The following is a 15,541-nucleotide window of genomic DNA, read 5'->3' as shown; positions in this document are numbered from 1 at the left end:
CCCCCCCCCCCCACGCATCTGGACAGGATACGTAGCTTATGGACGACCTCGAAATACAAGGCAAAAAAATTACTAACAAGAATATTATACCAGGGTTACCCTAAAATTTCATTTTTAATTTTCTATAATTTCCCACTGATTAATTTCTCATTTTTTCTGACCCTATTATTATTCATAGACAAGAATCTTAAACTTGTAACATTTTTAAAATAGCATCTTTTATAAACGATACAAAACAGTTTCAAATTAAAATCTAAATTAAAAAAAAATTTATTCTACTTGACAGTTTAAAGTTATAGACATTCTCTGACTTTTACACGATTTTTGTTATTTAAAGCATTAACTTTTCCCTGTCCAATAAACTTCCCTGATTACAAAAAAAATGGTTGTCAGTGAACTTCGCTTCGTTGAATGCTAAGGGGGAAAACAATGTACCAAATGAATGGGAAAAACTTTATTTTGGTGTTGTCTTCTCAATAATTAATAATTACTATCATTTTATTATGTCATTCAATAGTTCTTAATAAATAAACACTATTTTTTAAGTACACTTATATCGAGAATATTATACATCTCAGGAATCAACGAAGTGAAGTTAGCTGGTGATTGAAGCGAAAATATCTAATTACTCCTGATATCAGAGATCTCTGCTGATACTGAACCGCATACTTCGTAAGGTAGCCGAAAGCGCGCAAGAAGCTTCCGCTACGATACCTTATGTTTCTGTTACTATTTAGGAATTGTAGACAAATATTTGTAATTTTTAAATACCGCTTCTGAAGTTAAATAAAAATTGAGTAAATTTACTATAAAAGTTACTGAATTTCGGCTTCAGCAACCAAATTTCGTAAATTTTAGTTACTTTAGTATCTTAAATGTATCGGAATTTTCCGAACATTTCTAACAGTATGTTATTAAAATTTAATTTCAATTGTATATGTACTGATGCAAATTAGAAGGAAAGAAGTAAAGTTCTTTAACTAAATTATTAAATTATATTATGCCTGTTTGTCTATATATGTCAAATTTTAAATTTCGTAGGCCTTGGACAGCGCATAAAAATTTAAAACAACCGTAATTTACTTGATGTGGTTTATAGTTTAAACGTCATCAGTTTTCTCTAGAGATGATGTGATGACTGCAGTGTAATGATGTTGTAAGATTGTTCAGAAGGAAGAAGAATATATTCACGTTTACGCACGGGGTAAGTACAGAGAGGCTAACGGGCTCGTTTACATGCAGATCCAAGACAAGTGCATACTCTGATGTACTAAGATTCTCACAGAAGAGCACTGCACGAACGAAGTATGCACTCGCAGTTAGAAGACCTAATGCCCGCCATTTACTCCACGTATTTTTTATCTCTTGGAGAAAACTGTACATTAGGGTGTGCTACCGGATAATATAATGAAGTACTAAACTCTTGAGAATAACTCGATGTCTTTTTAAGCTAAAATATTACTTTCTTGTGCAGAGTCTATCATTTCTTTGTGAAAAACGTCATATGCCATCTTGAAAAATATCACATTATTTACTGATATCATTTGGCTATATTTCAAAATTCCTCGACGCGTGTAAGGACTATATTTAGACTATATTGGCATCTATCGGAGTGGAAGATCATGGTTAAATACATGGAGAAAAATGGCTGTTTAAATGTAGATGTTCCAAGGGTAAGACTGTAGCACCTAACATGTAGATATTCATGCCAAACATTTACCATCTTTTTGAGATGTTAGGCGTAAAAATATTTTTATGTCAAACTGAAACACATTCAGATGTTAAACCCGTCCGAGCGCATGCGCATCGCGCATTAGAATTTCACGACTATATTTTACAACTACATATTTAATATTAAAATTATGGAATATTACAATTTTGGAACATTTCCAAGGAATCAAAATTAGATAGCCTTAAATAAAATTGTGTAACGACTTCTTTTCTGTCTGAAGAAGGGAACAATAGTCTTAAGTTTTAGGTGTATTGACACATTAGACAAAATGTTTATAAATTTAAAATAGAATTTGAGTTTAAGTAACTTAAAATAGATCAAATTTTTTATTCAGATTAAAGATCATTCGCTCTCCGATTACTTACCCCCGTTTTTATTTTGAATTAATAATATTGATCATAAGCTAAACCTGACTGAATGTATCATCTGATCGACATTTCACACCTTTTATCCGTTTTTTCGTTTGTGTACGAACATTAAAGTTTATTTTTAAATTCACAAATAAGTTATCAATTAATTCCTTAAATGACCATAATTAGGTAAACTCCTTAAATATTTGCATGCGTTATTTGACATAACCATACATTTAATATTTCGGATATTTCAGTTGAACATATTAGATGTTCGAAAATAACATCTCACTTTTTAAGATCTATAGATGCTAACTTTGAACATCTAGATTGTTGTCCTATAGCTAAGCATAAAATATGTTTATCCTAAACATCTAGATGTTACGTTTGAACATCTGTTTCTTTCCGTGTATGTTTTCACAATTTCGAAATAAAATTTACATCTGTTTTCTGTTAATTAGATTTTTGTTCCATTTTTTTTTAAATTACATATCTCATTTATTATCACAGCATATATTTTGTATTTGTGTCAGGCACCAATTTATTTCATAATTTTGTGTCCATGTGACATAAAATTTCCCAAAACATTATTTTAAAAACCCCATTTCTTTTGAAGTTATGAAGAGAAACGGGAAAATCAAAAAATTATTTTTTCTCGACAAAAAATCTTAACATAAAACCAGGTGAAAAATTTATGTTGAAATTTTGAATTTTTTTTTAAACACGAAAAATGTATTTTTTAATTTTCTGCCTCCCTCCGTAACTCTCACCAAATTTAATTTTTGATGTTGGCATTTGCAGGGTTTTTTATCCACATAGATACCAATATATGGTGTTAATATAGGTTCGATTAGTTGCAAGGTTATTCTTTTTGCGGGTTTTAGGGTTCAATAAATAAAAAACTCTGTTTTATAATCCGACATTTGGACTCACGTGGGAGTTTTTTTTCAGTGATTTATTTATAAACGAAACTGTTATACGTATCACAGGGAAGAAAAAAGTATATACTTCTACAAATCAAATATTCGGGCAGCAATTGCCCAACTTATTCCCGATTTCCGACCTGGGCCCGATCGGATTTTCGATATGTGGTCGCAAGGGGCCAGATGGTATGGCTCGCGTCAGAACCACGTCGGGTCGGGTTAGGTTAGACAATATTATGTCAAGTTTTCTATTATCGTCGTCATATTGTTTTTCTTTCATAGAATTTAAAATGCCAAAAGCAGAAAGTAGATTGCGATTTCGGAATCACAGAATTGTTGATGAAATTTCTTATATCCCCAATGAAGGCAAAAAAGGCACACACAAAAATTCGCTAGAATCAACATCCCAATTCATTTTTAGCTTCTGAAGATTTCCAACAATGCATTCGAGAACGCGTCGTTATTTTGAGCGCATTTACTATTTATGTAAATAAGCAAATGTTTTCCAGCTTTTTAGAATTTTACATGTTGTTGCTGATATTGTGAAAATAGAGATTACCTTATGATTAAATGATTTATATATTTTCTTGAACACAAACTAACTTTCCAAATCTCACTCCACATGCCCCAAGTGCATTAGTCAAATAAAAATCATTCCAAAGGAATATTAAGCAGATTCAGAAATATTTATAATTACAATTCATTTGTGTGTGTGTGTGTAATAACTCTAAATTTAAATATGTTTGTCAAAGCATAATAGTTTTCTTGGAAATGCAAACTCTTATCGATAAAATCAAACAATATGAACAAATAATGTAATTTAGATTATTGAACATAAGATATAATGTATAAAGATATATAATGTAGAATTTTGAAAAATTAAAGTTTTCTAAAGTATAAAGTTGAAAAAATAGTAATATAAGACCCTTTGAAGTTTTACCAATTACAGAAATTAAAACTTAAGGGGGCCAGATTGGGCCCTCATTTCGGATGCCTAGATCTGGGCCCTGTCGGGTAGGGCGCTTCATTCACGGTCTGACGCTAGACTGATTACCCCAGCGGCCCCACATTTTCCCGATCGGGGCCCGACCGGTGCCGCACCACAATTTCTTTTATTTAGAATGTTCAAAACATTTTTATTTTTCAATTGAAAACTTTATAACTAAAGCTTTTAAACGTTAATTTCGTACATACTTTATAGTTATGTGAATTTGTATATTGTTAATTTATATCACGTTATTCATTTTATGCTTGGAATAATTTAGAAAAAAATTGTTCATATTTTAATTGCCCCAATAATTTATTATAAAAGTCATGTTCCCTTCAGCTTCCATATTATCAATACGTTACAATAATAATTAATTAACTAATGATTGGTCGTGAATTGGTTCCATTTCTTTGCAACTATGTACATTTTATTTTTTATATTGTTTAATTATTTGATTATCATAAACCCTATTATATTTTAAACAACAACTTCTGAGATAAACAGAATAATAACCTTAATTTAATTTTAAGAATTATATACTTGTTCCTTAGTACTAACTCTATCAAAATTATATTACTGAAAACTTAATTTTTGATTTATTTAGGAACAAGTTACTGAAGAAGACTTCCGCATGAGTCGAAATGTACGATTAAAAAATACTAGTTTTTGATTATTGGACTCTGAAGACCATAAAAAGAAACACCAAATAATTAACTTCATTATTTTAAATTTTAGAGTCTACTTTTGTATTTTTTGTTCAAGATTCATCTCTCCTAACTAAGAAATTAATTACTTTGTTGGGAATCCAACTATTTTTGTTAAAAGGTCATCTTTTTTCGTCGAAAATTCAATTATTTCATTAAACATGCATCTTCTTGGATAGACCAGTCGTCCTTTTGGATTAAAAATTCATCTTTTGGTTAAAAATTCATCTCTTCGGTTAAATATTGATCTCTTTGATTGAAAATTTAACTATATGGTTGATAATTGATTTTGTTGTTAAAAATTGACATTTTCGGGTTAAAAAAACAAGTATTTTGTAGAAAATGGGCCTTTTTACCTTGAAAATTTCAAAATTTTTTGTAATGTTTTTACTTTTTTCACCGAAACATCTTCTGGTTTCAAGACAAATGGACGGCGAGTCACATGCAAATTTACGTTCTAACCTCGTTGAAAGTTCAATAAATTGATGAAAAGCTTAACTACTTATTTTAAATTGCACTTTTTGATTAAAGATTCATCTCTTTAAATAAAAATTAATTAAGAAAAGTTTATGTACTCTTAAATTTTGAGATTAAAAAAAATTAAAAAAATAGTTTTTACATTTTGTTTGTAATAATAAAAATCTATGAGTGCATATAAACGTTTCTCATAGTGCCGCTTATTTAATTGCCCAAACTTTTTTGCTTTCTACTTGATATCTCATTTAAGATTTAGGGCGGGTTAAAAAAATGTTGGTAAGGTAGGAATCGGATAAGTGATTCATGTCTTTAAGGGCATGTGACACAGCTAAATACCTATATTACCGACCACAGTTTTTCAGTTCATTGAATGTTCTTTTGAACTTAAGAACTTTTTTTGTAAATAAAATATCGAGCTGAAACTTTGGGAAATGTATTAGAGTACAATAAAGTACGCTTAGGTACTGCATTTTGGTAGGAACTTCACTGGAAATTATTTCATCTTTTTTCTGAACCTCAACATTTTTTGAACGTTCGAACTTTTTTTATATATAAAATACCGGTCTCAAACTTTGAGAAATGCAAGAGCCGAAAGAAAACTACGTTTAAGTACAAAGCTTAATAATAAAAGATGTAAAAAAATATATTTCAACAATGAATTCCAACGGCATCAGCCGGTAACGTTGTACACGAAAATACGAAACCTGGTGGCCACTAGACGAGGCTCTAGAGCGTTCGCAAAATTGCAGTTTACCAAAATGCAGTACCTAAACGTACTTTATTGTACTCTAATATATTTCCCAAAGTTTGAGCTCGATATTTTATTTACAAAAAAGTTCTTAGGTTCAAAAAAACATTCAGTGAACTGAAAAACTGTCGTCGGTAATATAGGTATTTAGCTGTGTCACATGCCCATAAGAAGAAAAAAATTTAATTAGTCTCAATATGAATTTTTGTAATAGGTGGCATTAGTGAAATTTTAGGCCATCCATGTAATAATTGTGAGGTTTGAAAATCTCTTTATTTCAATAATTTGTGCAAGAATTATTTTGTTGTGTCTTAGGGATATATTTCCTAAATAAATGAGAAACTATTCTACCCACGTGTAAATTGCTTTTCTTCGTTTATGATGAGCAGGAATAGGTAAGAGATGAGCGGATGGCATTTTCTGTTAAGACGAAAGTCAATGAAGTCATTTAAAGTCCCTGAAGAGAATAGAGAAAGACGAATAATAAAGACTCGTATTGCACCTAGAGGAGATCTTTCGTAGTGATTGTAGAACTTGCTTGTACAAATGTGACTCTGATTATTATGGTGAAAAAGGCCCTTAATGCTCTCCCATTGTTGTTATTACTTATTCTACAATCGACGCGTATACAAGATTTGTTATTTTATTTCATGCAGCTCAGCTTATTGAACTACTTTTACTAACTTTTACCTCACCGCGTCCTTCGTCAGTAGAATTGTTTATCCAGCAAAGGTTTCATAACAATAATAATGTCAGAGGAAACGAAATAAAGGCTTGCTTGCTTGTGGTAAACATTATCACGTGTTCCCCAACACAGGCATTAATTGACCATTTAAAATAAATGCGAATGAACTACCGTAACAGAAATGATTTTCCCTTTATGGTAGTATATAAGATTATCATCTTTTTCTTTATATTATTTTTTCACTTAAAATGTGTGTTGAATAAAAGATATCGGAATTGCTAATTTAATACGGACAGGAACCCTCGAATGTTCTTGAGTTGAGTGTCGGTAAATTTCTATAGCAGGAATCTGCAGATTAATAGCTCTAAATGTTTATACATTTGTAATTAGGCATATCTACCCACATTTTGCTAGGATTGCGAGAACAGCTTCCCTTTCATAAATATGCAAATAAATTATTAGTTGAAATTTTTTAATCTGTGTTTTTTTATACGTACGTCAACTGGGCTGCCATAGAAGTAGTCACTTTTAGTCACTTTTCTGTAACTTTTTTAAGACAAAGTCACAATAGTAATTCTTTAAATAAAAACATCAGTTTATATTTACTAATCAATACATTAAAATTGAGCAACCAAGGAATTCTGAATTTAATTGATTTCATTTTTATTTATTTGAATGCATGATAAATTCTTTCAAATTCCCCTGAAATGCACTGAATTCAATGGATCATTTTTGGATTTCCTATATATTTTAATTTACTTTAAAACCTTTTACATTCACCTTGAATTATGATCGATTTTATTAGATTCTTGATTATTAATTATATTCACTCTAATTTATATACATTGAACAACATTTTTTTAATATTATTCTATTCACATAAATTTTTTTAATATACCTTGATTTTCTATGAATTTCATCGAACTTTCTTGAATTCCTTGGAATTCTTCCAAATTTACTCCAATTTCACTAAAATCAATGGAAGATTTTGGATTCTTAAAAATATTTTCAACTCATTTGAATGGATTTGGAATTCAACCTGAATTATTGTTAATTTACCGAGAATTATGTAAACAAATTTTGAAATCTATGTAATTTTCTTCATTTTTTAAAGTCCTATTGAATTCGTCTAAATTTCCTCGATTCTACTCAATGAAATAGAATAATAATATTTTGTTTAGTTTTTTTTTTTTTTGAAAGTGTCCTTTTTCCAGCTCCCCTTATTCCTACCGAAAGTTTGAATTCGTTTAAATCCTTTTAAATTCACTCTAAAATTAGTTACTTTAATGCTTTTTTAAAAATATTTCTAAATTCTTTTCAAATCCTTGAATTTTCATGAATTTCATTGAATTGGTTCTGAAATATCTTTACATCGTTTTTACTCAATTCGATGGAAATTTTTTATACTGGAAAATTTCGTTTAATTTTTTTTTCAAACTCTTATGATTTTAAAACGATTGATTTTGAATTTAATTTGAATTCTTAGAGATTTTATCAAATTTTTTTGAATTCCCTTCAATTCATCTATATTTACACCAATTTTGGTAAAGTCAGTGGAAGAGTTAGGAGTTTTTGCATTTTTTCCAAATAATTTGAATTTTTAAGGATTCTATCCAATTTTTCGCATTTTCTTTAACCTCCTCTAAATTCACTCGAATTAAATTTAAATTCATTAGTTCATTTTTTTAATTTTAGTCAATTTCAGACACTTTTTGTGTTAGAAATTAGTTAGGGTCACCTTTTCATATATGTAGGTAACTTTTTCACATTATTAAAGTAAATTAGGCTCTAGCAGATATGAAGATATGAAGAATACATCTTTGAAAAATAGTTATTCGCACAATGCAGACATTGAAAAATGCTTAACGCTTGCGAGCTGTGATAATTGGCTTTTATGAAAGAGGCACTGAAGCATGGTTTTCCCTGTAGTATTTTATACCTTTGAGCTAATAAGAGGTAATTTTTCACGAAGCTAATGTATAAATCTGACTCACCTGTGCTTTCGAGGCAGTGTCGTAACGGCAATATTCAAGGCCTCGTTATAGAGAGTATTTCTTTTCGATCGCCTCGGAAGTTCATTACACGCTCCTTGCGTGAAACTATAAGTTCTCCGTTTCTTTAGGCACAGCATCTTCCCCGGAAATTATTTTTACCACTTCATAGCAATTAATAACAACGAAACCTACGCCTAATACGATATACTTTTAATTTTATTCATTTTACGCTCATTGCACCTCGTCCGTATCCATTTCCACTTTAATTTCCTTATCAATCATTTACGTCACTTTCCTTTTTTTCTTTTTCTCATTAATCACTTTTTTCACTTTATTCAGTTTTTATGACTTTTGTCAAAAATCGCGAGAACTACCTACACATTTCTTTCAAGAATTACAAACAAAAAAAACATTTAAAGTTTTATGATTGGCTTGACAAATTTTCTATTTTAGAGATTAAAGATGAATTGAACACTTTTTTAAAACGAGGTTTTATATGGCAAATGTCTTTAGAAGTTGATTGAGAATTTTATTGACTAACGTCTTTGGTTATGGTTTAATGGAATTTATTATTTTTTCATATGAAAATTAATTTATGTACAGGTGGAAAACTTAAAACTCCCGTATAGGAACCGCCTACAATTTGTAGTGTCTACAGTTCTACACCTCACGTTTATTCGAACCGAAGAAGTTTGACGTCAGACTCAAGCTGAAGTTATAACTGTACTGAAGACTGCGCCCAGAATCTTTCTCACCAAGTGCATCCGTCAATGGCTTCCGAGTTTCCGACGTGTTTATTACCAACACTAGTTCAATATAATGCTACTGTATCGTCAAAATATTGTTTGATAATCAGATTTTTATCAGCTTTGTATTAATCCATAATATCAAGAAGATACTGTTTTTAAATCCTGTATACTACAGAATGCAGATCTTTATTAACTATTACTCTACAGAAAAAGTTCCTAGGCCGATTGCATTTTCTTACTACTATAAAATATTTTCTTGAGGTTTGAATCTTATTATTTACACTGAACAGTTTTTTTTATTTCATTGACACTTTCAATTTGTAAATGACTTTCCATATTAATTATATAACAACTAGAAGTTAACACACGCGCACTATCCTCGCATTCACGTCTCTGCATTTTTATTTCAGCGTTCCTTCTCATTATTAAAAATATAAACAATTTTAAAATCCATCATTGGCATTTTGTTGAATATCAAGTTTAGAAAATTTATAAAGCAATATGTAATAATCAATAACTTTAACTGAAAGCGTTCGAAATTTTGAATTGATAAAATTTGGAAAAAAACCACTTTCGAAGGAAATAGAAAAATTATACTTGATAAGTCATAAATAAAAGAATGTAAAAGTGAATAATTGAAATAAAATATTTGAAATAAAAATATTATAAGTCAGAAGCTCTCAAAATTGAACATATCAAACTGTAATTTTGAAAATTGGACAATTTAGTTAGGAAGGAGTCGAAATTGTATAATTTCTAATCCAAAACATTTTTAATTAAACGTTAAAAATGGAATATTTCCAAATTAGAATGTTCAAAATTGGTTCAAAATTGGACATTGAAAATTGAATTGAATGCTTCACAGTCAAGGCTTCTAAAATTATATAATTTAAAATGGCTCTTATATCAAAAATTATTATTAAAAATTAAAATTGATCAGACGAATTTGTCTAAGAGCAAAAAATAAATTTACCATCATTTTCATCGTTCAAAATCTGAGAACTCTTCAATGATAAGCCCTTCAAATTAAATTATTGTACAAAAAACGTTTATAATAATTATTAATTAAGAATGGAAAATATTGAAAATGAAAAAATTTCTACTATTGATCTTTGAAGATGAAATTAATCTATATTTTTATTTCAAACTGAGAAAATTTTTAGTTTGCCAAGAAATGCGATGTTAAAACATTTTTATGCTCGAACCCTTTAAAATTTAACTTATTTAACGTATTCTTTAATCATTAAACAATCAGGAATTTAAATATTTTTAATCTTACTTTTTCAAAATTCAAACATTTTAATTTGAATTGCAAAAGTCAAACTTACGAAACGGGAAAAATTAATAACGATCAACATGAGAATTCAGAATTTAAACATTGTAACCAGTAAAAATATTTTTCGGTTCTAAACTATTAATTTTGTTAATCTTTTACTCAAATTCCGAGAATTTTAAGATGTTATATTGAAAATTACAAACTAAAAAAGAAAAATACAGAAATAGAATTTAAATCTAAACTTAATCAATTTAAGACAGACTATTCAGGTCTTCAATTCGAAATTTTGTGATTTCAAAAGATTTAATAGTAATATTGTCCTCACATTTTTCATATCTGAATTCAAAACTATGACACTTTAAAATGTCAAATTGAAAACTTCCAAAAATTATAAAATTTTAAGCGAGAAATTTCCGAATTGCGCATTCAAAACTATCTTTTGATATTAATTATAGAAATTTTAAAGATGATGAATATATTATTAAGAAGTATAATACCATGTAGTAGCGAGTGACATTCAAAGTGATTGGCTAGATTTTTAAAATAAAAAATGTGGTTTCTATAAAAAGAAATGACGTCATTGTCACCGTTCAAAATTGAAGAATTTCAAATGCTTCAAATCTTCGGAATTTAATTATTCTGTAAACTTTGAGAACTATATACTTTCTAGTAAGAAATTTTAAAAACTATTTTTTCAAAATTTATTATTTGGAAATAGTGTAGCCAGGAAAAGAAACAAAAAATCTCGCGAGACAATAAACACGTGAAAAGCGAGCGGAAACCTAGAATTCTCAACAACGAAAAAGTGAATAAATTGTTATTATGCCATTAATAATTTATTAATTCGAAAATTATTATTATTAATTCAGGGTGCCCACTAAACGGGAGATGGCCTGGAATTTGGTCCCGGATATTATATAATATTCGCAAGTGAAAACATATTTCAATAGGCTTAAGTTTTCATAAGTATTTTCAAGGAAATTAAATTTTGCAATAGCGTATTTTATCCTCATCATTATTAAGTATTAAGACTATAAATATCAGTAATTTATTGTACCTGATTTCTGAAATGATAGAGACATTTGTATGGAGTATGAAAATTGATATAAGTGACAGAATGTACATAGTCCTTTAAGTTTTCGGTATGTGAAGCGATTCAAACAATCGAAACCAGTCCAAAGATGTTTATTTATTTCATACGTGTGTCTCTTAAGTGACTGGACAAAGGAAAGTTTTAATTTTCATTCCTTAGCTACTCTCGACTCACATTTAAGACACACGATACTCGTGTAATGCATTTGTTTCCTGTTCCATTTTACACCTTTTCTAGTTCAAATAAAAGAGATAGATCATGTATTTTGTTGATATTTGTATGACAATGTAATCGAATTTGATATCTATAGTTCTCATTTTCAAATTGATTTCTCAATTAGCACGGATATTAAACAATCAGTTATCGTATATTTTAGTAGCTCTGCAATTACGGAGGGTCTTATTTCAACGATTCGAATATGTGGATTAGCAAGGACTTGGAATTTACAATTCTGAGAAAAATTTCAGTAATCAAGAATTAGAAACTTTTGATACAATGTTTCTCGTAAAAAGAATATTTGGAAAGTGTATGCAATATGCGTGGAATTTGCAGGGAACTTTCGCATACATTCTACGGAGTGTCAGCGAAATTTCTATAAAAGTTCCATTGTAATACGAATTTTTTATTGCATTTTCATTACAATTGTTTGGAGAAATTCCGAAGAATTTTAAAAATCTTTAAAATTTATTCAATTTTTGTTCAAACTGGAAAGCTTACAGCCCAATCAAATAATCAATTCTTAATAAGATGGTAAACGTGTTACTAAAAATCAGAACATTATATTTTCCCATAATAAGTCTAAAGAAATTTTTGTACAATTTGATTATTCGGGATCATTCGTCAAATATGCTATGGATGAGTGAAGATAAAAAATTTGGAATTATTTAATTATACAATTTCTGGATAAAAAGTATTTCATGACAACATAAAACTTGGTTTCTCTTCATATCAAGCACAATAAGTGTTAAAGTATAATGTCCGAGATAAAGAAGTAGGTGTTTATTGAAAATTTCAATTTTTTCAATTCAATGACAAATGTTTAATTTTACTGATTTAAAAAAACTTTTATGCCGAAACATAATAGATTTATTTTTCGTCTTCATATCGCAGAATTAAGATTTATCTTCATCGTTATGTACAAAGTAATTAGAAATCAAATAACTTTTAGGTTATTAATAATTACTGTTAAATTAAAGAACACAGGGAATATCGATTATTTTCCTTTTTTCAAGTAACTTCTTCAATGAAAATACATTTTGTATCATAGATTTATGATTTTAAATTTTACTTTTACGTGAGTATAACCTATGAATTAATTAGTTGACAACTAAAAATACAGATTCTTCATAATATTTTCTAAATGAATGGAGCCCCGAAAGAAAACAGAGAAAAAGTCGACGTTTTAAGATTTTCTTATATTTCAAAGTCGTCCAGGCAATGAATATTTTAAAGACATTATTGTTATACAAGTATACGTTCCCTTACTGCTCCGAACTATTTTTTGCTGGCAACATAGGTCTGATAAAAAGTGGTTGTTCTTTAAATAGGAAACAGTGTGTTGCTTTCAGTGCTTTTTGATCATATATTTAATGCGGAGACAGAAGAAATTTTGTTAAATTAAATCTAAGGGAAGTATTTTTTAATTCCAAAAGAAAATTTTCATCTGATTTAGAACTTTAGAAGAAGAAACTTATTTTTTGCTATAAGCCCTGATGTATAAAACTATAAAGATAGTATTTGTTCGAAACGATGTATCTTGTCTAAATGAATAAGAAGAAATATAATTGTCGCATCATCTGATACGTTAATCCTATCGCTAAGCAATCAGATAAAAAAAATCTATATTTTATCAGATAAAAATTATAGTAAAATCTGTAGGCCCTTATGCAATCCAGATTTAAAGCATGCGCTTTAAAAGAATTTGAGTTTTTTCTAAAGTAATTTGTTGAGATATTGAATTCAAGTATGACGAACTATACGAAGTTGAAATCGTCGAAATTCCAAAACGACTGCATTTTAAAAACAATTAAATTATAACACATTTTCTTTGTGTCAATAACTTTTTCTTTTAAGCACCTGGAAAGATCCGGGAACTTTTCTGAAAACCGGGAATTTTTCTGGTTTCTTTCTATTTGTGCAATGAATATCGAAAACTGTTATTTAAACCTCAGGAGGACTATAGTCGTAAATTGGAACTGAAATTGTTTTTTAATTTGTTTTTAAAGATGGTTTTCAAAGCACCTGTGACTTTAATGACCACATTTTTATTTCGACACTCGCTCTCGATAATTTTAGGGTAAGGATATACAGACGGATCTCTTCAAAAAATAACACGATGCAAATAAAATGGAACGTAATAAACCGAACTCTCGCTTTCAGTCCAGTATCGGGGGTTACCTGCAAGTAGGTTCGGTTACAATTCACGGGTATCCAAATATAAACAGTCAGGGTCCACTGAACCGTTTCCAATTGCAATCAATAATAACGTGCAATATATTCGACTGAGTCCTCGCGCACTGTGGCCCCTCCGAGGCGAAAGTATCACCGTCTCTCGCCCTGCAATTAAAAGGGCCATTAAGATAATTGGCAAGTTTTTTGTCATGTACCAGAAACTATTATTTTGAGTTAAAAATTCTATTATTATATTTAGATTCGACGATCTAAAAACCTTAGGATACCGATTTTTATAAAATGGTCGAAATCAGCGACCTGAAAATCTTTAGAAGACTCACTTCTTCAGAAATCGGTCCTTGAATCAAAATTCTCGACAAAAAAACCTGACTACTTTGTTAAAAAATTGAAAAAAATATTTTCAAGATCAAATATTTTAATATTTGCTTCTTCTAGTATCCACCAGTAGGCGACATACAAAAAAAACCAAGTTTAGAAAATTTTTCCAAAAACTTGCTTCTATCAAAAGTAACCTTAAAACAGAGAATCACCTATATATTATTTTTATTGATTTCGTACTCTTTTAGCACTTCCAAGAGGTTATTTATATTTATATTATTGTATATTATATAATCAGAGCAGAAGAAGAGATAAAAATACAAAACGACTTTGAAGGAAGCAGGAAACTACTTTATAAAAAAATGAAAGGAAACAAACACCACAACTGCGATGTTGAATACGATGCGATGGAAAACGCAATTGAAAAAGTCTGTGTCACTGAGGTTAGGGATATAATTAATAATTTGAAAAACGGTAAGGCTGCCGGGGTAGACGGTATTAACGCTGAAATGCTTAAACACGGTGGCGAGTACATACCACATAGAGTTTGCGAATTGATAAATTTATGTTTCGAGATGGGAGACGTCCGAGACGATTGGAAAGAAGCGATTATCGTACCAATATACAAGAGAAAGGGAGATAAAAGCGAGTGCAATAATTACAGAGGGATTAGCTTATTAAGCACCGTAGTGGGTTTATGCCAGGAAGGTCATGTACGGATCAAATATTTAGCTTACGGCAAATAACAGAAAAAAGTTTGAGAGTAGGAAATAAAGTTTTCTGTGCATTTGTTGACCTAGAAAAAGCTTTTGACAAGGTAGAAAGAAGTAAACTTTGGGAAGTCTTGAAAGAGTATGGAGTCAATGGATGGATCCTACAAGCAATAAAAACAATATATACAGGTAGCAAAGCGAGTGTAAGAGTTAATGGGAAACTGAGTGACTGTTTCGATATTATTCAAGGAGTTAGACAAGGATGCGTTATGTCTAAATGGTTATTTATATTATTTATGGACAAGTGTTTAAGAATGGCTCTCTTCGACGAAGAGGGTGTGGATCTCGAAACAGAAAGGGTACGAGGGTTAGCGTTCGC

General features: G+C 29.6%; 1 protein-coding gene across 2 annotated transcripts in view; it reads right to left on the bottom strand.

The window, feature by feature from the left end:
• Positions 1-9,323, bottom strand: part of LOC117177051 (protein cordon-bleu) — a 249,412-nt gene extending 240,089 nt beyond the window's left edge. For both annotated transcript variants that reach the window (XM_033367513.1, XM_033367517.1), the window contains exon 1: positions 8,602-9,323. In XM_033367513.1, the coding sequence (XP_033223404.1) occupies positions 8,602-8,738 (137 nt within the window). In that variant the 5' untranslated portion in view covers positions 8,739-9,323. The remainder of the gene's footprint in view (positions 1-8,601) is intronic.
• Between the last annotated feature and the right edge of the window lie 6,218 nt (positions 9,324-15,541).

The sequence above is a fragment of the Belonocnema kinseyi genome, chromosome 7, assembly GCF_010883055.1.
Source record: "Belonocnema kinseyi isolate 2016_QV_RU_SX_M_011 chromosome 7, B_treatae_v1, whole genome shotgun sequence".
NCBI lineage: Eukaryota > Metazoa > Arthropoda > Insecta > Hymenoptera > Cynipidae > Belonocnema > Belonocnema kinseyi.
Note: the sequence above shows the minus strand (reverse complement) of the source record. Positions and strands in the feature narration are given on the sequence as shown.